We start from the raw sequence: 25,021 nt of genomic DNA on the forward strand, positions 1-25,021 counted from the left end.
AGACAACATATACTGTGCTTCTTAATCACTTGTGTTCTTGGATGACCTGCAGACTATATTATCAACTCACTCAGTTTTTCTTACCTAGATGATAATAATATAAATCGACACAATTTTATATGCGAATATAATTTAACATATACATTATTTGCATTATGCCTATATGTATCATATCTTGGCTTTATCCCTAACGTTACCCCTACTAGCATTTTTGAGACGTGAAAATATTATCAGACCTGGGGAGAACAAGAAAGGACACGAAATTAACAAATACATTTGTTATATAGCATGAAATATACTTTAAGAAGGATAGACTAAATCTGGATTGTTAAAAAAATGGAATTATCCAGAAAATCCACGTATATTTTTCAAACGAATTTTCAGCAATATCACTCACTTATTACAAGGATTTTCGAGTAATATATAAACATCAAACTTGCAAACAAACTTACATATGAACACGGACCAAGTTGCAAAAAGTTTTCATTTTGCTGTTTTAGAGTGTTTGATTAGCCAGTCCAAAACAGCATCAATGTTCACGGAGTCCTTGCAAGAGATCATGTAGCAACTGACTTCTCTGTCTGTGATTGTATCAAGACCTCTGATACAATAAAAGAATCAAGGAAGTGAAAAATATGACTTGCAGTGAATTAAGAAGTACATATATCATTACTTGTACGAGAATTTGTTTGTTTTAGTGAAAACATACAGTTGCTCCATCAAGACTTGCTTTGAGAGAGCTTCTGACTTGTCTATTTTGTTTCCTAAAACAAGCAATGGGATTCCGCTAAGCGAAGGTTTACTCAAGAGCTCATGCAGCTCTGCCCGTGATATAGGAACGCTATCTCTGTCAGCTGCATCAACTACATACCTGCTCTTTTTACATAATGATCAGAATTTATATAATAGGATAGCATGTCTTAAGAAGAGCAGAACAGCTGAAAGATGCTACAAAGGAAAAAGTTACATTATTCGTTCACCATAGAGACTTTAGTTTTAGATCAGCTAATTTAAATTTTAAGAGTTGACTGCAAAACGCATCTCTTTAGTTCAGGCCAATCGCACTTGATTACCTAAACTTTAGATGATTGCAGAATGCATCCCTAAATATGTTTTGGCGCCTCACATTGAACCCTTTTGGCCCATTTTTGTATGTTTTTGACCTATCACCGTGGAAATTAAAAGGGTGAAATAAACAAATATGATGTTATAGACTCTTAAGTCTATTTTACCCCTTTAATTTAACATAGTGATAGGTCAAAATAGAGGAAAATGGGCTGAAAGGGTTCCACATGTGACGCTAAAACATGTTAAGAAATGCATTATGCAATCATCTAAAGTTTAGGTGATAATTACAATTTGCCCGAACTAAAAGGGTGTGTTTTGCAATTAACTAAACTTGCTCACAGAAGTTAACTAACACTTATTCTCGAAACCCACAGATCTCAAACTCAGATGCTAATAACAAGAACTTAAGGAAAGAAAGAACAATAAGGCTGTTCACAAGTATTTTTGGAACTGCAAATGCATCTTGTAGTTGGATATTAACAAAATGATCTACATGATGCAACACAGATAAAGGTACAAGATAAAAAAATTACAGAATCGACGAAACGCCCCGGCAATAACGCTCCCACATAGTGCGAAACCTCCGTTGACCTCCAAGATCCCAAAGTTTGATAGTTACATTGCCTTTTGTTACTTTCCGCATGTTAAAGCCAACCTAATTGATAATTGTAAGTTAATTAAAAAAATTCTAGAATCATATATTCATAAGAATCACTCGGACAAATAGAGACCTACAGTTGGAATCATGTCTTCACTGTAACCACCTGTCTGATAAATAACAAAACAGAATATTAATTAAAACATAGAAGTAATCTTGGATTTAAGTAATCTACAACCGAGGTGTTTAGAAATATGAACAAAAATTGAAAGCGGGAACTTCACTCACAGCAATGGCATTAACAAGAGATGTCTTTCCTGCATTCTGAAGACCTACCAAGGAAAGTTCCATTTCCTGTTTATAAAATAAACTGGTATAGAAAAATGTGAGAAGAGTAGATGACATACAATGAAAGAAGGCCAATAACTTGGTTATGTTAATAGCAAATTACTGAATCACTAAAATAAGAATATTACTGAATCACTAAAACAATAATGGATAGAAAAAAATATCCTCTATATCACCACAAAATATTTCTAACAAAGCAAAAAGATCAAGGTAATCATGTCACAAGAACACATAGAAGAAGCAATATATACAAGAACGTATTATGTGCGACGAGTGGTTTACTTGTCAATTGCTCTATTGGACAATCAGTATTAACTATAACACTGTCTTCATCATTAGTTAAGTAAAAAGAATTTAGTATAATTTGACTTAGTCGAGTTTGACCTAGTTTACAATTTCAAGTATGTAATGACAAATAGTAACACAACTACCCAGGGTTATACCTTCAAAGTGATGTGTCATGATTTTGCTGTTTTCACAACTCTAAAGTTCACTACTATCTGATTAAGTAAAATGCACCCAATCTAACTTCCTGCTGCCATATTCTAACTAGCAGAGGCTAACTTTATATAGATCTTGCAAATGAATGATGCAAAAAAAGAAAATTTTTGCACGATGCCACAAGCTTTCCTATCTCTTTCTCTCATTCGAATACTTAACCCTTGATACTGTAAATAGTATTAGGCCATTAGCTCTTACATGCCCCTTAATAACTTTTAACAAGCTCAATCAGATCGCATCTTGAGTACTTTCCCGAGTACCATACTTCAACACAGCTATATCCCCTTTCCTGAACAACACCCTAATCATGACACCAGATTGGAGCCCTGTTAAAGCAGTGACTAAGCGTTTTACTTCTCTATTAACCACCAATTTGTAACTTGTCACATCTGATATTAGACATGTCTGCTAGCTAGAAGCTGCCTTCAATCCAGCTAGAAGCTGCCTTCTTTTTCAAGCCTTTGTTTCGCATATTGGAACGCAAATTCGCTGCATCTCTCCATCTCTCAGAGGCAGAATAGGTATTAGATAAGAGAACATATGCACCCATATTCTTGGGATCTAACGCAACTATTTTCTTGGAAATCTTTTCGGCTAGTTCAATGTTGTTGCTAGATCTACATGCAGTCAACAAAGTTAACCAGATACTTCCGGTTTGCTTAATTTGCATGTTAGAGATAAACTTGTAGGCTTCCTCCAATTTTCCAGCTCGGGCTAAAAGGTCCGATATAGCAGCATAATGCTCCAAACAGGGAGAAATTCCATATTCTTGGGTCATAATGCTGAAATATTTCAAAGCTTCATCTACCATTCCACCATGGCTACACGCAGTGAGAACAGCCAAGAATACCACATCACTGGGTTTCACTCCATCCAAAACCATCTGCTCAAAAGAGGAAATTGCATCACGAGGATGCCCGTGTAAGGCATAACCCATTATCATAGCTGTCCATGCCACCATGTCTGGTCTTTCTATATCATCAAAAATCAATCTAGCAATCCTTATATTCCCACACTTTGCGTACATGTCTACCAGGGAGCTTGCTATAAAAACATTGTCATCAAAACCACCCCTTAATATGTAGCCATGAAGTTGTCTTCCCAAAAGTAGTGTCAAGTGAGCACATGCAGGTATGATACTTGAAAAAGAAACTTCCACGGGCTTGATTTCAGCTATCACCATCTGCCTGAACAAGGTCAAGCCTTCATCGAATAAACCATTTTGCACACAACCTGCGATAACACTGTTCCAGGATACATAATCTTTATAAGGCAGCAAACGGAATACGCTATTCGAATCTTGTGTCCTCATACAATTTGCATACATGTCAATCAAGCTACTGCCAATAAAAACATCCTCACCAAACCCATGCCTTATGACATATCCATGAATCTCCTTCCCTCTCAAAACATCCACATATTCAGCAAAAATAGGAAGTACACTAGATAGCGTAAAAACATCAGGCTTTAAATTAGCATTCCCCATCTCCCTAAGCATTCGTAAAGCTTCGCCAAACATTCCATTTTGAGCATACCCTGCAATCACGGTGTTCCAAGAAACAATATCCCTAACAGGCATCACTTCAAACAATTTTCTAACTCCATCAATTACTATATCACTCCTCGTAAACAACTTCCCATCATTCCAATCTAAACCACCACCATTTCGATACATTTCCCCTCTCTCAAGCCTTTTATCAAACACATGGTGACCCTTACTCTCAGGCCCACAACAACCCACCAAACTCCACAATTTAGAATACATATTCATAAGTGCATTTCCAGTATAAAGATCAAACTCCATCCCAGACCTTATAATACACCCATGAACACACTCACCTACTCTCAAATCCTTTAAAGAAGTGCATGACTTTAACACTGAAGGGAACATATTATGATCTGGGCTAATCCCAAAACCTCTCATTTGAACGAAACAAGCCAAAGATTTTACAAAACATCCATTTGAAGCATAGGTTTTAATGAGTGATTTCCAAGCACGAACAGGTGGCGGGACATGAAGGGTGTTAAAAACATGTACAGATTCATGTAACAAATTGAAATTAGAGTAAATTGAAAGAAGGGTTGATATTCTTGAAGCAAACAAAATGGGGTGTGCGGATGTTTTGATGATTTGTGCATGAAGCTGGATCGCTTGAGACTTTGACTTGATTGTAAATGGACTGTCTAGAAATGACTTCACAAGTGCTTGGGTAGAATTCATCAATTTAATATATGAGTTTCACTTTTTGTTAGTAGTTTTCCTATAAGTACATAAGTACATATGCAATGGTTTCAACAAACTTCTCACCTGAATAAAATGATCAAGCAGCACTAATCGTTAGATTGATAATAACAGGTCATCAGCTACCAATTCAATAAAAATATTCTAATTCTACGAAAAATAACAATATCTGAGAAGTGAGAATGTTATATATATATATAAACAAAACTTGACCAGTCTGAGTATAACAACAGCACACTGCAAATTAGAAAATGCATAATAATGGTAAGTGTAAAGTTGGAATAACAAAATGATGAGGTGAAACTTTAACAACAATTATGGATACCAAGTCACGAGTTACTGTTGTACAAATCAATCACGACAAATGTGAGTAATAGAAATGAAAATTTTGTAGTGGTTTGTAAGTTAAATTAGTTTGTATCCGTAAATGTACATGCAATCAATTAAATCGATAATAAAGAGAACACACATGAGAAAGAGGACCTGGTTGGTTCTACTAGGAGTGAGCTGAAACATGAGTAAAACTCAAGGGAGAGTAAGCTTTTTTATAGTCAAATACTTAGTCATACCCTAAATTTTACTAGTACAAGGCCATTCCAAGTTTCCAATGAATTTCTATATTTTTTTAACTCAGGCTCATGTCGGATTGATTGCAACACTTATAAATGTAGAGGCCCCAGTCCCCACGGGCTCTTGCCTGCATATATATGCAAACCACCAAATAAAATACTGTCCGTGGCATTTCAGAACACTTTAAGGGTGGAAACCGGGACCCTTACCATTACTCTTAACTTCTTAAGCATTTAATCAAGCAAAAAGAGAACTCACTCAAACAAAAAAGTTGTAGGACAAGTTGAATATAACTGGTAGAGGAGCAAATAAATCCTCAAATTTCTTGATTCACAACATACTACTCTCATCATTCTTGGATGATTACATCTCTATAGAAGTATAATCTATCTTAATTGATATTTGACCAATCCTACAAACTATCTAGATTTCTCAAAGATACTGCCTCCGTCCCATTCATTTTTATACAGTTTCGTTTTTGGGACATCCCATTTAATTGTATACATCTTCAAAATAGTAAAGCTTTATAATATAAAATTTTAACTACACCCACTACTTTTTTCCACTACACTCACTTTATATATTAAATATTAGTTGGTCTCCTCACTTTACCCACTTTTCCTACATTATTCCACTAAATTATATTTTTTCCTAATCTCCGTGCAGCATCCCATATGTATATTATTTCAGGGGACAGAGGGAGTAACTACTTAGCATTATCCTAAATCTTGGTTCCTCAGAGGAAAATATCACCACAGTTATAAATTCATCAATCTTCCTAATCTGATAATACACATATTTAATTTCGTACACAATTATATCAGATCAAAACATAAATAAAAAACTAATTTAATAAATAATTCTGTTAAATTATTAGTTCCAATCTCCATTTGTCAAAGACTTTAAAAGCTAGAATCTTCAACTTCCCCACAACCACACAAAATACACAATATAGTCAGTAAAAAAACAATAAAAATATTCACTTATTATCCATTCTCTTCCTTAATTCTCATAAATTACCACTTACAAATCCACAAATTCCAATTTTTTAGTAACTTGAAAAGCTAGAAAATTGCAGACAAATTCAAAATATACAGTATACAAACACATAGAGAGAGAGAGATAGCAAGATAAAGAAGATAAAAAATACCTCCGGAGCCAGTTGAGAAGAGAATCCCACAAACCCATAATTGAAGAAAAGCCCAGATGAAATTAATGATACTTACAAAAATGTATATGTAATTTCTGTATTTTCAGAATCGTCAACAAGACAATGAGTACAAGGAAACTCCGCCGACTAAAGCCGAAACTCTGTTTCTGCTGGGCTTTGGCAGTTATTATGCACGATGGCCCAGTATCAACGGCGGGCCCAAATGTTCTGGTAGACGGCCCATGTATTCTCTCCGGGTTTTAATACCTGTATTTGCATCTGGTTTTTGACACGCTTAAATTGTTATCCTCAAAATTAGTTTCGAATTTTAATATATAAAATAATAAATTAATATTTTGTTTAAAACTACAATTTGACATATGTTTCTTGCGTGTTGGTTTCTATTTCTACTTTTTTTTGACTCGTTTGTGTAAAAAATCAGAATTATTTATAAAAAATTGATAATACTAATTTTGTGCGAGAATTTATTATCCAAATCGTTTAATCATTTATAAATCTTAATTTACTACCCAATTCTAACCCACTTCTTTATTTCGAGAAGAAGCACCTTTTTTTAAGTTTACCCAAATTGCAGCTAACGTTGTTTTTTGTCCTCGCGGATAACCTTCCACGCGATCCTGTGATGATTAATATGTCGGAGTTTGAACTTCTACAAAACGCATTGCTTACAAAACTAGTGCCAAACTCACCAACCTTAAGAGTTAAGATGGCCTTTCTGCTGAGCATCCTCTGAATCAATTGCAAGCATCTTCTTGTGAATCATACTGGGGATGAAAAGTTTGTCAGCATACTAAAATTGACAACTCCTTGAGAAAAAGATAGCACATGTGATCTTCAAAATACCCGTCCGTCTCTATGAATCTGGTCCATGGAAGGGCTAAATATAAAATTAATGTTAAATGCCATTTTTCCCCCGACTCATATCTGTTTTGAAATGTACTTAATATCAAACTCATATCTCTTTCGAAATGTGTTTGTGTACATTTAATATAAAATATAATTAAAAAATTAATTAAAATATATTTTTATGTATTATTTTATGAAATATTAATTAAATTTTTGTATTTACATATAATTATGTACAAATTATACATATATATATATATATATATATTATAAGTAAATATATATTTTTTTACATGAAAATATATTAATTGATTTAAAAAATATATTTATACCTTGTACATACATTCATGTATTTTCATGTAAATGAAAACTAATGGGACACTAAATTGAACTGTGTACTTTTGTGTTCGTGTATGAAAATTTGAAAATTTTCATTTAGTGTTCGATAGAGTGTTTTCATATCGTGTATTGAATTGCGAGGTCGAAGCTTAACTATGATCATGTTCTAAAGTTGGAAGACTTTATTCAGATTACTCCCCGGGAGCAATGAAGGAAGAAAACCTTGCAGAGCGAAATGCAATTCTATTACATGATCCCGTCAGTCGAAGTATTGAAGGCTTGCTCAAAATCATAAATTGAAAAGTTTGCAATAAGATGATATGTTTTGGAGGGAGACAACGTGAGGTCTACCAACCTCGTTAGGTACAACTGTCCACTGTCCACCACTCTTTGCAGTTTGCACTTACCAGTTACGCCGGTGAAGATGCACCACGGATCTTTGGAAGAGCCACTTTCTGCTGATAATGTGGCTTCAATGTTTCTGCGAGGCATCTCAAGTGTGGTTAAGTTAGATGGCTTATGTGCATATTGGTCCAAACTTAGATGATTAAAGTGTGCATAATTTATAAACTTCACTGAGACTCAAAAGCTCCTTCCTCACAACTCCACTGAGATATGTAACCATGACTCATATCTAATTCCGATATGATCCACAAAAGTTTAATCGAAACGAATGTCATGCAAGTCGTTTTGTAACTAATAAGAGTACTTGCATGCGTTTTACGCCAGAAAAATAATTTTAATCATAGAGTAATGCAATGCAAAATCACTCCTACCTCATAATTTCGTCACACAAACCAAACTAACAAGACTTCAATTCTATGCAATCGAGTAAATATCATGAAACTGGATAGCCCAGTTAGATACAACATACCCATGTGTTTTTCTTGGACCGCCCATAGGCCCCGTACTGTCTGTTAGACACTTTTCTCGGGAGAGTTGTAGCCTGCATCGCCTATAAAAATGAAAAAAACATGAGCATTTTAAATTAACACAGTACTTATCCTATAAATTATTTTAAAATTTCTCTTCTTCTAATAAATTACATAATTATATTTAAAATAAAAGTTAAAAAAAAAACTTTATAAAAATGATCGGAGCGATCTCATCAAGACTAAGTTCTACTTAAATTATTATCTTATTTTTGTAAATGTACATAAATAATCTTTACAATATTTTAGATGGATTTTTTTTATCCAAATAAGTCCCAGGGATTTCAAACTGTACCCATAGAATTATCACATGTGAATATTAGTTTACTTGACTTACATAAATTGTTTGACAAAGCAATTAAGTGTTTCCCGTTAGTATAATCCTCGAGTTACAATAATTCTTCTACATAATAAATTCGTTCGGGATAAGAGTAAATATGTACCATATACGTGTGGCGGTGGGGGTACCAAACGTCTAAAGTGTCTAAAAAGCATGCTCAACACTTTCTATTAACAAATAGACAATCGAGTAAAATGAGAAAGGCCAGCTCCAATTTTATGATATATATATACATCTCCACAACATCATGTCTACGATAGATTGACATAAGCATTCGAATGTTGGGGTTTTAATTATTAAAATATAAAACGCATATTTTTAATTATTGACCGATTTCTAAGATTAACTTTAAGGTTGATATTAATAAAACAACTTAAAAAAACACTAAATACTCGATGTTTCAAATTTAATATATATAAACAAAATCCTGAGAGAAAAATATCTACCTTCTAAAATCATGTAACACTTCTATAATATGTTTCTCCCAGAATTAAAGTGAATTTCTGCATTACGTCCGAATGTAACATAGAGGCTGTTTGGCTGAATTTAAAATAAGTGACTTATTGTTTAAAATAAAGAAGTGGATTTGAAGTTATAAGTTGGTTTGGACTAATAAGTTATCAGAAGTGTTTGGATACGATGACTTGTAAGTTTTTAAGTGTTTGGATGACTTAACTTATAAGTTAGTCAGAAAATAATAAAAATACTCATGACTATATATTATCATATAATATTTCATAAAAAAATTATAATGATATTAAAAATAAAATTATAAACATTCAATTCTGAATATTTTTTTTAACAAGGACCTTTGTTTAACTCTTTTTAACTCTAACATATTCTATTTCAATTATTAAGTAACCCTTTCTAACTCTATTATGTTACGCAACAAATATCTTTTTTCATTAATTTTACATATTAATAACAGAATTTTTTTATAAATAGATAACAAATTGTAAAAACTAAATTTTCATGAGAAAATATAATAAATTGGTTAATATAATTTAATATAATTAAAATTCAATTTATTAATACTAAATTACTAATTAAATGATATTAAAATTTAAATTATTAATAATAAATTACGACTATCTCTCAATCACATAACCAGAATAACATATATCATCATTTTGCGTTTAAAAAGAGCCGATAGAAATAAGCTGGGTCAAATAAAAGCTACGATTTGTAACTTCTTTCGTGAGCTTTTTTCCTCTTCATTAGGTGCTTTAAAAATTTTGCCAAACATGCATCAAACTAGAGAGGAGCGGGCTTTCAAGCTTTTAAGCCCAGAAGCACCGCTGCCAAACACCCACATAGTAACTTGTACTTGTATACAAAATTGTCGTTATGTGCATTAAAAAAAATTGACTTAAGATAATATCAAAGATAAGATTAGTACCATAAATGGTAGTACAAAATACGGAAAATTGCCTGCACTAGCAATAGCCTGTGGCAAGTGTTAGATATATTAACATATACTTTCATGCTTATTGTACAAGTAACGAACAAACTTCATTTTTAAACATGTTTTTGATAGTGTCAAAGGGAAAAACTATAGATGATAATGTTTCACCTAAATCTTGGAAGTGTATATTTACGAAATGTTGGTATTTATCACTAAAAAGGCATTATTTTACCGCTTTCTTCTTCTCATTTTTCCTGTGGGATCGTCTTATCTTTTAATCATGAAAATGTTGTTCTTAAATATATATATATATTGTTCAAATAGTATATACTTATATTGTCACAGATTTATATAGGAGTTGTGCATTATAGGCCAAATACAGATGTTACGATATTGTAGTTTCTTTAAGAGAAAACCTAAATGCTAAATAAAGTAATGGAACGATTTTAATGGGAAAAGATGGTAGAATATGACAAATTAATAATTGTTAAATTATTAATTTATGATAAATTAATATGTAAAATACAGAATTCTGGTTTTAACATAATAATAATATATATAATCTTGATTAATTAAAAATCTTAATAAATTAATAAAATATAACGATCCTAACATTATTAATTTACATGAGACTGTGTTTTCAAATTTCACGGCAAATTTGGGAGAGAATCTCAAACAGAATTAAAGGATAATTAACAGAGATCAACCGAGTCAAACACCAGATACTTATACTAATGAACTTTGTAACATTGAAGTTCATATTTAATGACAATAGTCATGTATGGTAGCTCGAATAAGTAAAATCTAGAGAATTTTTTCTGTATAATAATGGATGACGATGGATAAGTATTAAAAGAAAAATAATTTTTTTCATATATTTTTATCCATATAAATTACACTCGAGTAGTTCACATCACATGTCACCGTACATGAGAATTAAAATAATGCACTGTAACAATCTTTGTAGTAAGAATAAGACATGGCATCGATAAAACCCTTAAAGTCATAGAACGCGTTGAATGGTTGAACACACGAGTGGATGTCTGTTAAAGAAAATAAAAATATTTATTCAACAAAATAAAAATAAAATAAAAAAGAGTACAATGTGGATGAAGTAAGCGATGTGGTGTCCTGTACAGTGGAGGGGTTGATTTTTGATGTGTATATATATGTGAAGTGGTGATTTGAAGCTAGCATTAGTCAGACAACTCCACCTTCTCTCTCCCTAGCTATTTATAAATACAAATCTCTCTCTGTCTCTCTTGCTACATAATTTATATTGCTGATTAAACTTGCATTGAATTAGTGTAAGTGTATACATAATATTTGATAACAAATACAAGAAAGTATCAAGGGAGATAATGGGGAGGCAACCATGCTGTGACAAAGTTGGTTTGAAGAAGGGACCATGGACTGCTGATGAAGATAAGAAGCTCATCAACTTTATTCTCACTAATGGCCAATGCTGTTGGAGAGCTGTTCCTAAACTTGCAGGTTTTTCTCTATCCTTTACTTTACCTTCTAAATATTATATGTCTGAGTCTCGACTGCTTCATACTTGTCGCGCTTATTATATGTTGACGTTTGAGTCTATTTTGCAAATATTGGAACTTGCAAGGATATATTGTAACTGGGTGTTTTTTGGGCATTACAGGACTGCTGAGGTGTGGTAAGAGCTGCAGGTTGAGATGGACAAACTATCTGAGACCGGATTTAAAGAGAGGGTTGTTATCGGAATATGAGGAGAACTTGGTCATTGACCTCCATTCTCAACTTGGCAATAGGTAAATTTGCTATTGCCTACTAAGTTTTCTTTAATTCAGGCATCAACATCAGATTACTGATTTGAAGTTAAAAGAAAATTGCTAGTCATGGCTAAACACATAGTATATTTTTGAGGTCAAAAAGTGGCAGACAGTGCAAATGAAGTGGCACTGAATTTTAGCTCCATACTGTCCTTTTTCATCATCTGTTCTTGTTCAATTTGTATACTACCATAATGTTTTCATAGAAAGATGAAACAGAAGTTTTATTTAATTTCCAAGAATCTTTTTAGGCATGCAGCAAGATTACTTTTTTAGCATGGACAACTTTAAGTGGCCATCACATTCTTGACAAACTAATTATTCATGAAATATATGATGGTTGCAGATGGTCCAAGATTGCCTCTAATCTTCCTGGGAGAACTGATAATGAGATTAAGAATCATTGGAATACACATATTAAGAAAAAATTAAGGAAGATGGGAATTGATCCTCTGACTCACAAGCCACTACCACCACCTCCTCCTCCACCAGAACCAGCTCAAGACCAACAAAATCCCAAGTCACCTGAAGTGCTAGAGACAGTGACTATTCAAGAAGATGAGAACCAGAGCCTTTCAGAAGCTGATCCATCAATGGAAGTCATAAACAATGGTTTTTGCACAGATGAAGTGCCTCTAATAGAGCCTCATGAGATTCTTGTTTCAGAGTCCTCTGTGCCTTGCTCCTCATCTTCAACCTCTACTTCATCAACCACAAATATTAACAACTTACTTGAAGATTTGGAGTTTTTGCCAAGTTTTGAATGGCTTAATGGTGATGCTTGCACACCAAATAACTTGGGATTCTGGGATATGCATGATGACTTCAACTACATGGATTTGCTAAATAATGATATTGACACAGCTGACAGAAATAATGATATTTTTACTGTGAATCCTCCCCTTCCTCCTCCTCCTGCTGCTCATCATGATTTTAACCAGTACTCAAGAATGGTAATGGATGAAGAATCTTGGAAGTTTGAGCTCATGTGAGGGGACTTGCTAATTTTTAATATTTTTTTTCATGTTTTTTTTTTGTGTAATTTTGTTTGTTTAATGTAGAGTTTAGAGAATGAATAAATGAGGCTGAGAAAGTAAAGCTGTCGCTTTGTAATTAGCAGAAAGGAAAGATTATCTTGGTAGTTAACCTTTGCTAATACTTACTTAGATGAATGCAGATGTAATTCATGTATAAGGGTTCACTGTAATTATTTTACCTTATTCATATCTTATCTTTTCTTTACTGGAAATGTGATATTTAACTTGATATTGTTTATACGGATACGGTTGATGTTGATATACAAATGCTATGAACTATGAAGTGTGCTATGTGCGTCTTTGTCCTGAAACGTTTGTGTAAAAAACTAAAAATATAATAACACTTTTAATAATATATTTCTTAAAAACTTGTGTAAAATAGAAATTTTTATAGGAAGTGTTGTCCCCGGAAAAAACAGTAAGTTGAGAGACCAGCTTCTTTTTCTCATGACTTGTAATACTTTAATAAGTGAATCACTTACGAATCATAACCTATTTTTGTAATTTCTTATTTCATTAAATAATATTTAATTTTTTTCAATTTGGCCAAACCGACCCTATATAAATGTCTGCATTAGACCTGGCAATTTGGTACACGACACGAAAACACGATACGAAAAGTTCGGGTTTGGTTTTCAATATTCGGTACACGAACACGAAAGTACACGAACACGAAAATACACGTTGAATTTAGTGTCGGGTTCGGGTTTTTATTTTATATACACGAAAGTACACGAATGTACACGATATATATATATTTTTAAAAAAATAAATATATGTTCGTGTAAAAATATATATATTTATATATATAATATATATACATGTACAAATTTGTACACAATTGTATACATATATAAAGATTTAATATATATTTCACTATATAATACATAAAAATGCATATATTTCATTAAATAATACATAATAATGTATTTTTTTAAAATATATTTAAATTAAATTAAATTATTATATTTATATTAAATGTACACAAAAACTACACGAAAAGTACACGACACGTTTCGAAACGGGTACGGGTTTGAGATTAGGTACACGAATCCGAAACGGGTCGGGTACGGGTTTCACCTTCAAGTACACGAAACGTGAAAGTACACGACACGATTGACAGGTCTAGTCTGCATGAGTGTTTATATAAAATTACTGCTTGTAATTTATTTTGGCTTACATGGTATTCAAATGGTATGGATAGGCTTTGGTTTGACACAAAACCCTAGAGTCTCAAGTTTATAAGCAGGCCACTGGACCTTAAATTCCTGCCTTTAATATAACTAGCTTATAGCCCGTGCAAGGCACGGGAGCTTTTTAATTATTTATAAATCTCTTAAATATATTTTAAATGGTGTGAAGAAATTTAATTTATAAATAATAAATTAAAATTTTCAATAAAATAAAATTCGAAATTATAATTTGTTTGTAAGTTAGAACTGTGGTAAATACATCATCACAGTCATTAATGGCTTCAAATAAACTATTGTAATGAAGCCATTCCTTTTATCGTATGTACCCTGCCAAAGTATTAAATTCTTTCTATCAAATTTTAATATATTTTGAGTGAAATACGTTATTGCCAACTTTTATTTGATTATATTTATAAATGTATTTTATATTAGAATTATTATAGTGTGATTTAAATAGCCCGCAAGGGTTGGTTTAGCTGGTTAAAGAGAGGATATGTATCCTCTTGGTCACAGGTTCGACTCCCAAAGGGTGGATTAACGCTATTGCGTGATCCGAAGGGTAGCGGTTGCGGGATCCTAGGTTAAAAAAATATATAATGTGATTTAAATATTTTTCAAAAAATTTATATGGTTCTAAATTAAAATTGATAAACATAATTTGTTTTTGAATTAAGAAAAGGATTCATAAACATGCAATAAGAAGGTAGAATCTATTTTGGATTAAGAAAAAGTTTTTGTATTTGCTAATCACGTAAATCCGGCTTATTAATTTTAAAATATATTATAAAAAAAATTGTGACGGTGAGATTTATATGATTCTACGAATAAAACTGGTAGGAAATATTTATTTGGGATTAAAAAAATCATATACACGTGAAAGACAGAATTTGTTTTGGATTCAGAAAAGGAATTATAAATATGCAAGGTGATATCAGTTGTCTTGTAGAACAGAAGTTAATTTTCCAATCTAACGGTGCTTATTTGTTCAATATAAGATCCAACGGATGATAAGCTTTTGGAACAGAGGACCATGCGACCAAATTATCTCCCTTACGCTTATTATATATAAGTATATAATAAGAATTTTATACTAAATATTGATAATCTTTGGTAGCAAAAATACAGACGTGTATCTCTGAGCGAGATCCAGCTGGTATTATCATCAAGTGCAGCACTTATTTGCATACTTGCACTAAAACAAAACTTTTTTTTTTGGTCAGGAACTAAAAACAAAACTTTATTTAGCTAAGTTATTTAACTAACTAGTTGAGAAGCCGCGCGTTGCGGCGGTCCATAGCGTTGCGGCGGTCCATAAAAATTATATTAGTGATTTAATATTAATATTTGTAGAATAAAATAATTTTATGGCTGTCTATAAAAAGTATATTAATGTTTCAAAGTTAATATTTGTAGGATAAAATAAATTTATATCATAAAAATCTTGATGTAATACCAATACTAATATATAAAATTGCAAAATTAGACTATAATTTATGGTGAAAAAATGAAAATAAATTTATACACGTAATTAACAATTTAAAGCATGACGAATCTTAATTTTATTTGTTTTTTTTAAAGTAATCATGTTCTTATATTGTCACATTCCTCCAATTTTTTTGGATTGATTGTGCACAAAAACATCTAACTTAAATATAACTACCCTCTTAAAAGTTGCTTGAACGGAGCAAACAGATAATGCATGAATAATTTTTTCATGTATACAAAGTAAATAATATAAAAATTAACAACAACAAACATGTCCAATGAACAAAACAAATATTATAAAAGAATAACCAACAAACATACATCACTAATAGTTAATTTATTGACATCAACCATCAATATTATGTCAAGACTATATTCTTTTCCCATGTTTGGATTTGTCGACTCCAATATAACGATTTATAACGACATTTACTTGCAATAACCTTTACTGTATAAACAACATTCACTTATCGTTGCAGAAGAACGACACCTCCGAGTTAGAAATCGAGCAAGAGAAAGGTATTTCTAAGTTTTGATATTTTTCATCCAAAAATTTCAGAAAAATAGAACGGAGCGATGTAAGAGGCGTCACCTACACGCCCCTCGCTTCTCCTTTAAAAATCGAGTAAGAGAACTATGAGGTAGGTTTGTGGTATTGAGAGGGGAGGTTGTGTTTAGATGATCCAAAACCCTACGATCTATACGGGTATTTATAGGTGCAGAGAGATTTGTTTGCTACTCTTTTCCATAATTAAATAATCTGAACAAAATCAGATTAAAATTTTCAATTTACTATATTCCGTAAATAATCTGTCTTTCCCATAATTAAATAATCTGAAACAAAATCAGTTTAAAACTTTCAAGCTACTATATTCCATAAATAATCTGAAACAAAATCAGATTCTGAAACTTGCTTCTTATATACCCGAAACTAAAAAAGGTAGTTCTAATAACAAAATCAGATTAAAATTTCAAAGCTGCTATATTCCATAAATAATCTGAAACAAAATCAGATTCTGAAACTTGCTTCTAATATACCTGAAACTAAAAAAGGTAGTTCTAATTTTTGATATTTTTCATCCAAAAATTTCAAAAAATTAGAAAAATAGAACGAAGCGATATGAGAGGCGCCACCTACACGCCCCTCGCTTCTCCTTTATATAAGTATATTGATTTAGGAGAGGCTGATTGATAAAATTAATGCACAAAAATGGCTCAATAGTCTGCGGACTTTAAAGTTCACCCGTCACATTCACCGGAACTTCAAATATAATAACTCGGCGTAATTTTTGTCAGTAGTAATTGTTTTGTACGATACATTAACATCAAATCATTATCCAAGAGGGATGGGAGCATTGGAGGGAACGGGAGGCAATCTCATATAATTATATGTAATTTTAATTACATTTCAAAATTTCATAGAAAAGATTTTCTAAATTTTAATTTTTAGATGAATATCTGTATTTGACAACTATTCCCACCGATAAATTTAAATAAATGTCACTGAAAACACTTGATTGTAATCGATATTTGGCTACTATTTCCACGGATCATATGCCATTTCTCATTCACTGAAAAAGAGGAAAATATTATTTACTTAAGAAAATGTTTTCTTCGACCAAAAAAAAAGTTTTCATATCTTTTTTCAAATCAACTCACACTAATTTATATTTTTTTTCTTATTTTAAAGAAAGGTATTTCGAAATACTAATTTCCTCACACTCGATAGAATATAATAATTTTAATATTCATCTGTTTCAGTGTTTAATAAACAAATAATGTTGCGGATGTCACTGAATTTTGAATATTACTTCCTGCTTACACAACTAGTATTACTATTACTGGTCTCCAGAGGCTGTATAAATAAACATAGTTATGCATACGCTGTTTAAAGTCAAAAAAACTAAAGTCAATTCCATGCTCATTATACGTACCGATAATTAATTACAACAACTTGATACACTTCCAACTGTTATCCGAAAGCTAGACTATTTGTTTATATTTGAATAGCATGTACATATTTACACACCATATGTCATTCCTCACCTTAGCAGCATATGAATATAAGTATGAATTAAGAAGTGTATTTGTGTGCTGAAAATCACAAGTCCAACATTCTTTGCGCATGATCAAGACCGCTCGATTAAATTGATCTTTAACCGTAATTTGGTAGTGCTATTAATTAATATGGCATCATGTATATATGTGCATATTTTCAACTATAAATTTTCTTACATATTTCGGATTATTATTTCTAAAAAAGGTAAGACATGGTGAAGAAAAATCAAAAAAGTCTCCGGGCGAGGAAGGTCATTCATATTTCATTGTATACACTATAATGATTAAAATGGTACACACATAAATGAACATAAACATTATTTTGATTCCTTGAAAGAAATGTCCTCTATCTTCTCAATAAAATATCGAATTATTTTCATTAGTTATATATATATATATATAATTAAGAAATATTTTTATTTAATTATAATTAACTATAAATAAATTTATATTGGAATATAAATCAAATTTCTCGGCTAAAATTTTATATATGTAAGATATAAATAATCATAACTAATCATTTTAGATTTAGCATTCAAACTGTTTTAAGAGAAGTTAATTATCTCAAGACAAAATAATATTTAAAACTTGCTTGTAACGAATCGCAAGATTGAAATGCTATATTTTTTGGGTGGGTTTTTTTTTATAAATAACGTAGTTTAAAAGAATTTTTTGCGAAAATATTGTCATTTTCTAAAACAAATTGTAAAAAAAATATGTTCCTGAAAATATTTACAAAAATACGGTAGTTGCATATGTAACCATACATGTAACTGCTAGTAAGCATATATGCAACCAATAATACAACTTAAAAAAATTGGTCGAAAATTACATTTAATTGCATCATAAGTTGCAATTTGTTGCAAAGACAGAAAAACACACCTGCGAGAACAATTCTGATATCAACATTGTAACCTCAAATGCAACATTACAAGTGGTCTTGGAATTGATTGAGGAATATGACTATGAATCCTGCTATGCAATTGAAGGTGAGCTTGTAGGTATAGAGGCGGCGCGTCTGCATTTATCGAGCGCTTCAGCGATGTTGATTTTGGGAGTGCGTGTAGAGAGACGCTAGGCAATGGAGAAGAAGTGGATGAAGGAGAGATTGGTCGGGTGGGAGATCGAAGAGGTGAGTGTGATGGTGTGGTGGGGACGGAGGACAGGATGGTGGTCCGATGTATGTGATGGCGTCGCGAAGGAAACGAGAGAGTGATCGAGTCGCCATCTACGTAAATGAGGTTTTGAGAAATGAAAAGGTGAATTAGAGAATGTAATATATTTATAAATAAAATTTAAAAGATAGTATATTTGAAATATTCTATACAAGATGGTATATTTACATATAAAATCCAAAAAGTAGTATACTTGATAAAAAAAAATTCATTTTTTTATTATTAAAGTGGCACATAAACGCGAAGACTAATTTAATAAAGAATTTGTATCTTATAAACTCTTAAGAGTGTTTGGCATTACTCCCTCCGTCCCGCCAGGATGTTTACGTTCACTGTTTGCACGCATTTTGAGGCTCTTATAAAGTATAGTTCAATAACGTTTTTTTAATTTATTTTTTTTCTGAATAAAAGTTTAAACGTCAAATTTTTTTCCAGAATTTTTTTATAAAAAAATATATTCTGGAACTATACTTTATAGGAGTCTCAAAATGCGTGCCCAAAAGTAGCGTAAAGAACCTGGTGGGACGGAGGGAGTATTTATTTTAATAAATAATTGTTTGTTTAAAAAATATTATTTTTTTACGAATATAAATATTAACTTCTAAAATATAATATAAAACAAGGATAATCAAACCAAAGTGGATAGGGTAAAATAACTATCATTTTTTTGTTATCGTAGAGCATGTCGATTGTCGGGTACTGTACTTTAATATAATAAGAAGTCAGTTTGAATATAATTCATGAACTGTATTATTTTAATAGTTTTACCGTAACAATTTAACAATGATTCTACACGCAGACAAAAATAGACATTGACCACAGTATTTTTATTTTTTTGCCAGAGACATTGACCACAGTATTAAAATTATTCTCACTCGTTTTGGTCAAGTCCATGCTCGCAACTCGCAAGTCAAAGCTCCTACGGGTTGTGTATTGCTTGTGCCTCTTTTGGTATTTTCTTGGTAAAAAATTAAAATCGTGAAGCCGTTTTATTGCTTCTCATCAGTCTTAGCTGCATTTCCATTTTTTATAATTTTTCTTGGTTTTTAGTATTGCTGACAATACAATGAGATTTAATTAAATATTTGAAAATATTTAATGGTCGAGAACATTTACGAAGATCTATTCAGTTTTTTTTATCAATTATACATACGGGAGCCTTCAATAATATTGATCAACTTAGTTAATTACAAGGTCATGAATATTCGATAATACTAGAAAACTAAGGTGGTCTTGGGGAAATATAATTTGTAATATATTTTATAGATAATTTACATTAATTCAAATTATTTTGACAGATGGTTTAATTACAGAGCATCGAAAACATTACAAGCAGTGTCTGAGCCACATTTGTGATAACTCGTGTTGTTGAATTTAAAAAGTTATGTAAAAAAATATTCCAATCAATAACTTTTTTTTATAAAATTTACTATGCATGAACTTATTTATTTGAGTAAAACATTAAACATGCATGAACTTATTGATGTTATTTTTTTTTTTTGACAAAATCGCACTTGCATTAAAATTTCTCAGAATCAAGCATACAAATGATAAAATCCGGAGCAGAAGTTGTCCACTCCGTAAGACCTGACATAGAATATGTCGCCCGTGCTAAGCTATGAGCCACAGTATTCGCAGATCTATGTGCATAACACACTAACACTTCATCAAAGTGTTTAAGAATATCTTAATTGACTACCATGTGGCTAATTAACTTATTGATACAAACAACACTTACTATAAAGCTCATCGATACAAACAAGTTGCCTACGTAAAGGAAGTGCATGATTGCTCTAAGACCGTAAAATAAATAGAAAAAAACGCGCTTAGTTTAATTTAGAAAACTAAATATTGACCACATACACATTTTATTCTAAACATAACTTGTCAATTATAAATTTATATATCTATGATATGTGAATATTAGTAACTGGCTGTCTGGCTTGCCAACATATGAGAAGCCATTGAGGTGAATTAACTAAACAAATTCATGCATAAATCTTATATATGCTCATCTCGTGCATACCCTCCCTTAGTAATAATAATCTTATTATTTTTCAAAGTCATATAATGAACTGTTGACTATTGTAACGTAGTCGTGTGGAGCAAAAACGTCAGTTGCGCCAGCCAAGATTTCGAGAGAGATCGAGCTGAAACTAATTCTGACATATTTTTTATATATCCGTCAATACATAATCATATTTTGTGATATTTTTTTATTAAACCGGTGTTCAGGCTTGCTCGCACCTCGACTAATTCTTTTGGTCATACTAGCACACTCCTATGCTAATTCTTTTGGTCATACTAGCACACTCCTATGCTGAACATGGTAGCTCACTTACTTCCGAAGTGTCCAGTGAATCGAACTCGTAACCTCAAGGTAGCAAGTTTTAAGCGTCCAATCATTCGGGACACCCATAGGGTTATAATTTATGATATTTAAGCTAATTGAAAATTAAAAAAGAATAAATTTATAAAACTCATTCTGTTAGTGATCTTTTTACAGAAGAGAGCTTATCAGGATGATATTGTATTCTACCGATAAAGACTTAACATAATCATATTGTATTCTATCGCATTCTCTGTTGGATTGTACAGATGAAGCGGATGGCGGGCACAAATATGCAGCGGTAGGAGAGGAGAGCATGATGATTGAAGTAGATGAATATAGTAACAAATATTTAAGAAGAGAAAGTGAGAACCAGAAAAAAGAAGTTGGCAAATAAAATAAACATTCCTGGAAGGAAAAAGAGAGGTTGGTGGATAATGTTATTTAGTAATCAGAAGCCACGCAGAGTATGATTTGGTCTTGCTGCACAGCTTTGGCAAGTACTTTTCTCAGTCTCAACTAGTTTTCTGGCGCAATCTGGCAACGCGGACACGGAGTTTGCTGATAATGGCCTCTTCACTGGGGCGGTTTCTAAATCATTTCGTCCAGCGCCCCCACTTGTAATCGTCTCATTGGATTATTCTGTTTATTTTCTTGGGACCCTTTCTGTCGCTAACTGTAAAGCATTGGTAAAGCTATGAGCATGCTGCATGCATATGGAACTTTTTTGCTCCATTTAGCGCAATATAGGATGGTGGAGGAGAGATTAATCGTTTCTCATCCTTTCCGTCTTTGAATCAATATTTGGAATGAAATATTTTTGTTTCTCTTATCACTAAAAATTACAATTAGCAAAGAAAAAATCCCTTGGCCAAGAATTATTCCTTCCGTCTCTCTTATTTCTTAACCCTCTTTTTATCGCAATTCGACACGCACATATTTTTTCCGTTTAGAACTGCCGAAACTCAAACTCTCACCGAGTCTAAGAAACATATGAATCTCATATGTACAGAATTCACATAACTTTTCATATAGAGATACTCGTATAAATTATCACAGAACCTCAAGGAATTGAATACGGACAACCTCACTAAACCGAAAAAAATTAAAATCCCTCCCTAATATCATGCGGGGACCTCCAATCCCTCATCATATAATAAAAGACCTGAATTTTATAATGATTTCAAAAATTTAAATTATACTCATATGAAAAATATAAAAAAATGAGCGACAATGACATTAAAATGATCAATCTTTGTAGAATGTTATTTTGCAGGGTGAATTTATTATCTACGGTGTAAATAAATCTGTGATAAAATTGGGATGTGTTGAAATATTAATGGGGAAAGTTCGCTCTGCCAAAACAAAGTAACTCATGCCCATCCCTACCTAATAATCAGTACAAGTGACTGCGACATTTCAATTCTCTGTTAGCATGTAAAAGTAGAAGTCGAACATGGCCAAAAATTTGAACTCATGTGTACAATCTATCGCATTCAGTCTTGTTGAATGGTGATTGTATCTATAATCGTGCAGGCAGATGGTAGTACAACACATACTCCATTCCCTGTTCTACATTCTTCTTCATTTAAGTTGAGGTGTGTAATTGTTGGGTGCCCAGTTCATCATAAAAAATTAAAAATAATGGGAATATGGGATGACATTCTTTTGTTCCATTAACATAGTCGTTTTTCCTGTCACATGTTTTTGTTCTTATATTCATATCATTAATCGGTTAATTCTTTTAAAATTTTGGGTGTTAGATTCTTCGGAAGACGGTAATATTTTAGATGTTTGAAAGAGGGTTTATCAACAATATATTTTTACATTTTGTATTATTTGAAAATACATTTATAGATTGAGACTTGAGAGTGGATCATAAATGTTCATCTTTTCTTTATTATATATTTTTTGAAAATGATTTTAGTACATCGCGAGATGTTCTTAGTTATACCCTTGCACTTAAGAATACACAGCTGTACTTAAAAAGCTCAAGTTTTGTATGTATTCTTTGGCTCTGGCGTTCTCTGAAATACAAAATATAACGAGCCGCAGTCGTGATAGATTATCGGCGGGACAACTCTATATTAACGGTAAAATGCTATTGCATCGGTTTTACTCAATTTTTAACTTTTTTATATAAAAGTATTAATTTAATAATATAAAATAGTAAATTACAATCACATGTTCTCATAAAAAACAGTTTAACGATATTTTGAAGATAAATTAATATATACAAACATAATTATCTGTTTCATGCATTCTTGTCGAATTACTGACAAAAAGTTTACAAATTTTGAAATATAAAATAAGGAAAGGAACATCCTAATTCCTAAAATGGAGCAGTACAATTTGCGTTAAGTCTCGTAACACTAGTAGATATATTAGTGCAAAGTGCAAACATTGCTAAAACGTGTAGCCTTTAAGCTGGTAGGCATTGTAAATACTGTAGCCGTATTGAGCTTGCATACGAAAAACTAAAAATCTAAGATTATCATGTTATGGTATGCAAAATATGACAGTGACAATACATCGACCAAGTCACCCATTCTACTTCGTCGGTGACACGCTTATGTATCCATCTGACGGAATCACACAAAGGCATCAATTTTAAAATTGGCAAAATTTATTTTTAATTGTTTAATTCTGTAAGACCTAAAGTTTTAAGTTTTAAAAACAACATATATTGGTTTCAAAGTCCATAGTCGAAGCTTAAACCTCGGTCAAAAGAGCTTCCCTGTAGTTTAAATAATTATATACTCACTGGCTATTTTTTTATTTTTTTCGAAATCAAGTGTTGCATAAGACATTGAAGTTTGAACAAGCAAATACTGCATGTCCTCACTGTCGTGCACTGCAGATATACTTAAGTAGGAGTTAAGAAGTGCTTAGCGTGCTGAAAATCAAACTTTGCGTATGTAAATGTACGATCGAGTTTGAGAATTGAGACTGCTCAACAACATTATTCGGTACTTAATTAATAATTAATCATATCTCTAACTCCAAAGGTTACGGGATTAATCTTGTTTTCTTTCTTTAATTACTAACGTGACATGTTAAAGTTGCACCTTGTTAGGCCTCGAATTCAGGCGGGCAAGTCAAGTTTCAAGCCGAGTTTCATCGAGTTTCATTCGAGTCAAATTTAATCAAGTCGAGCTGAGCCAGCTCGTTAGCTAATTGAGTCTAAACCTCTGCTCAAACTCGACATATTTGATTCCACGAGTTGAATTGAGCCGGTTCGTTTAGTTAAACGAGTTGGTTTTGACGAGTCAGGCGAGCCGGCTCGTATAATTTTACACATAATTGAGTTTAGACCCCTACTCAAATTCGATTCGTTTAATTTCACGAGTCGAGCTAGTCGAGCTGTCTTGTTTAATAAAATAAACTAAATCTTTGTTCGAATTTGGCTCGTTTAACAAATCGAGCAGAGCCGAGTTCGAGCCGGACGAGTTCGTGAGCTGCCCGACTACAGTATATGTTTATAAGGGAATTTGCCAATAATATGATAATATCCCTTATTAACATTTTAATTACAAAATTATTGTAGGTATGTTTTTCCTCGAAAAAATACGGTCTTTT

The 25,021-nt window shown here is 32.1% G+C and overlaps 3 protein-coding genes across 3 annotated transcripts; 1 reads left to right on the forward strand and 2 right to left on the reverse strand.

Moving 5' to 3' along the window:
• Nucleotides 1-342: 342 nt before the first annotated feature.
• Nucleotides 343-6,618, reverse strand: LOC108203162 (ADP-ribosylation factor-like protein 8c). The gene is made up of 6 exons (XM_017371936.2): nt 6,478-6,618; nt 1,955-2,036; nt 1,804-1,836; nt 1,602-1,723; nt 710-871; nt 343-601 (listed from the first exon to the last, which is right to left on the reverse strand). The coding sequence occupies exons 1-6, from the start codon at nt 6,513-6,515 to the stop codon at nt 484-486; spliced, it is 555 nt and encodes a 184-aa protein (XP_017227425.1). The 5' UTR covers nt 6,516-6,618; the 3' UTR covers nt 343-483.
• Nucleotides 2,756-6,616, reverse strand: LOC108203155 (putative pentatricopeptide repeat-containing protein At3g23330). Its single transcript, XM_017371922.2, has 2 exons — nt 6,478-6,616; nt 2,756-4,823 (listed from the first exon to the last, which is right to left on the reverse strand). The coding sequence occupies exon 2, from the start codon at nt 4,734-4,736 to the stop codon at nt 2,928-2,930; it is 1,809 nt and encodes a 602-aa protein (XP_017227411.1). The 5' UTR covers nt 4,737-4,823; nt 6,478-6,616; the 3' UTR covers nt 2,756-2,927.
• A 4,887-nt stretch (nt 6,619-11,505) lies between the features above and the next one.
• LOC108213318 (transcription factor MYB20) lies at nt 11,506-13,414 on the forward strand. Its single transcript, XM_017385102.2, has 3 exons — nt 11,506-11,854; nt 12,015-12,144; nt 12,512-13,414. The coding sequence occupies exons 1-3, from the start codon at nt 11,722-11,724 to the stop codon at nt 13,155-13,157; spliced, it is 909 nt and encodes a 302-aa protein (XP_017240591.1). The 5' UTR covers nt 11,506-11,721; the 3' UTR covers nt 13,158-13,414.
• The last annotated feature ends 11,607 nt before the right edge of the window (nt 13,415-25,021 follow it).

The sequence above is a fragment of the Daucus carota genome, chromosome 1 (genome assembly GCF_001625215.2).
Source record: "Daucus carota subsp. sativus chromosome 1, DH1 v3.0, whole genome shotgun sequence".
NCBI lineage: Eukaryota > Viridiplantae > Streptophyta > Magnoliopsida > Apiales > Apiaceae > Daucus > Daucus carota.

What these genes read in the sequence shown, in the direction of transcription:
- LOC108203162 (XM_017371936.2), bottom strand. Translation starts at nt 6,515, where the DNA reads ATGGGTTTGTGGGATTCTCTTCTCAACTGGCTCCGGAG. An exon ending in CTTCTCAACTGGCTCCGGAG is followed by an intron (nt 2,037 to 6,477) that starts GTATTTTTTATC and finishes TTTCTATACCAG; the next exon opens with TTTATTTTATAAACAGGAAA. An exon ending in GTGAAGACATGATTCCAACT is followed by an intron (nt 1,724 to 1,803) that starts GTAGGTCTCTAT and finishes ATTATCAATTAG; the next exon opens with GTTGGCTTTAACATGCGGAA.
- LOC108213318 (XM_017385102.2), top strand. Translation starts at nt 11,722, where the DNA reads ATGGGGAGGCAACCATGCTGTGACAAAGTTGGTTTGAAGAAGGGACCA. An exon ending in AGCTGTTCCTAAACTTGCAG is followed by an intron (nt 11,855 to 12,014) that starts GTTTTTCTCTAT and finishes TGGGCATTACAG; the next exon opens with GACTGCTGAGGTGTGGTAAG. An exon ending in CATTCTCAACTTGGCAATAG is followed by an intron (nt 12,145 to 12,511) that starts GTAAATTTGCTA and finishes TGATGGTTGCAG; the next exon opens with ATGGTCCAAGATTGCCTCTA.
- LOC108203155 (XM_017371922.2), bottom strand. Translation starts at nt 4,736, where the DNA reads ATGAATTCTACCCAAGCACTTGTGAAGTCATTTCTAGACAGTCCATTT.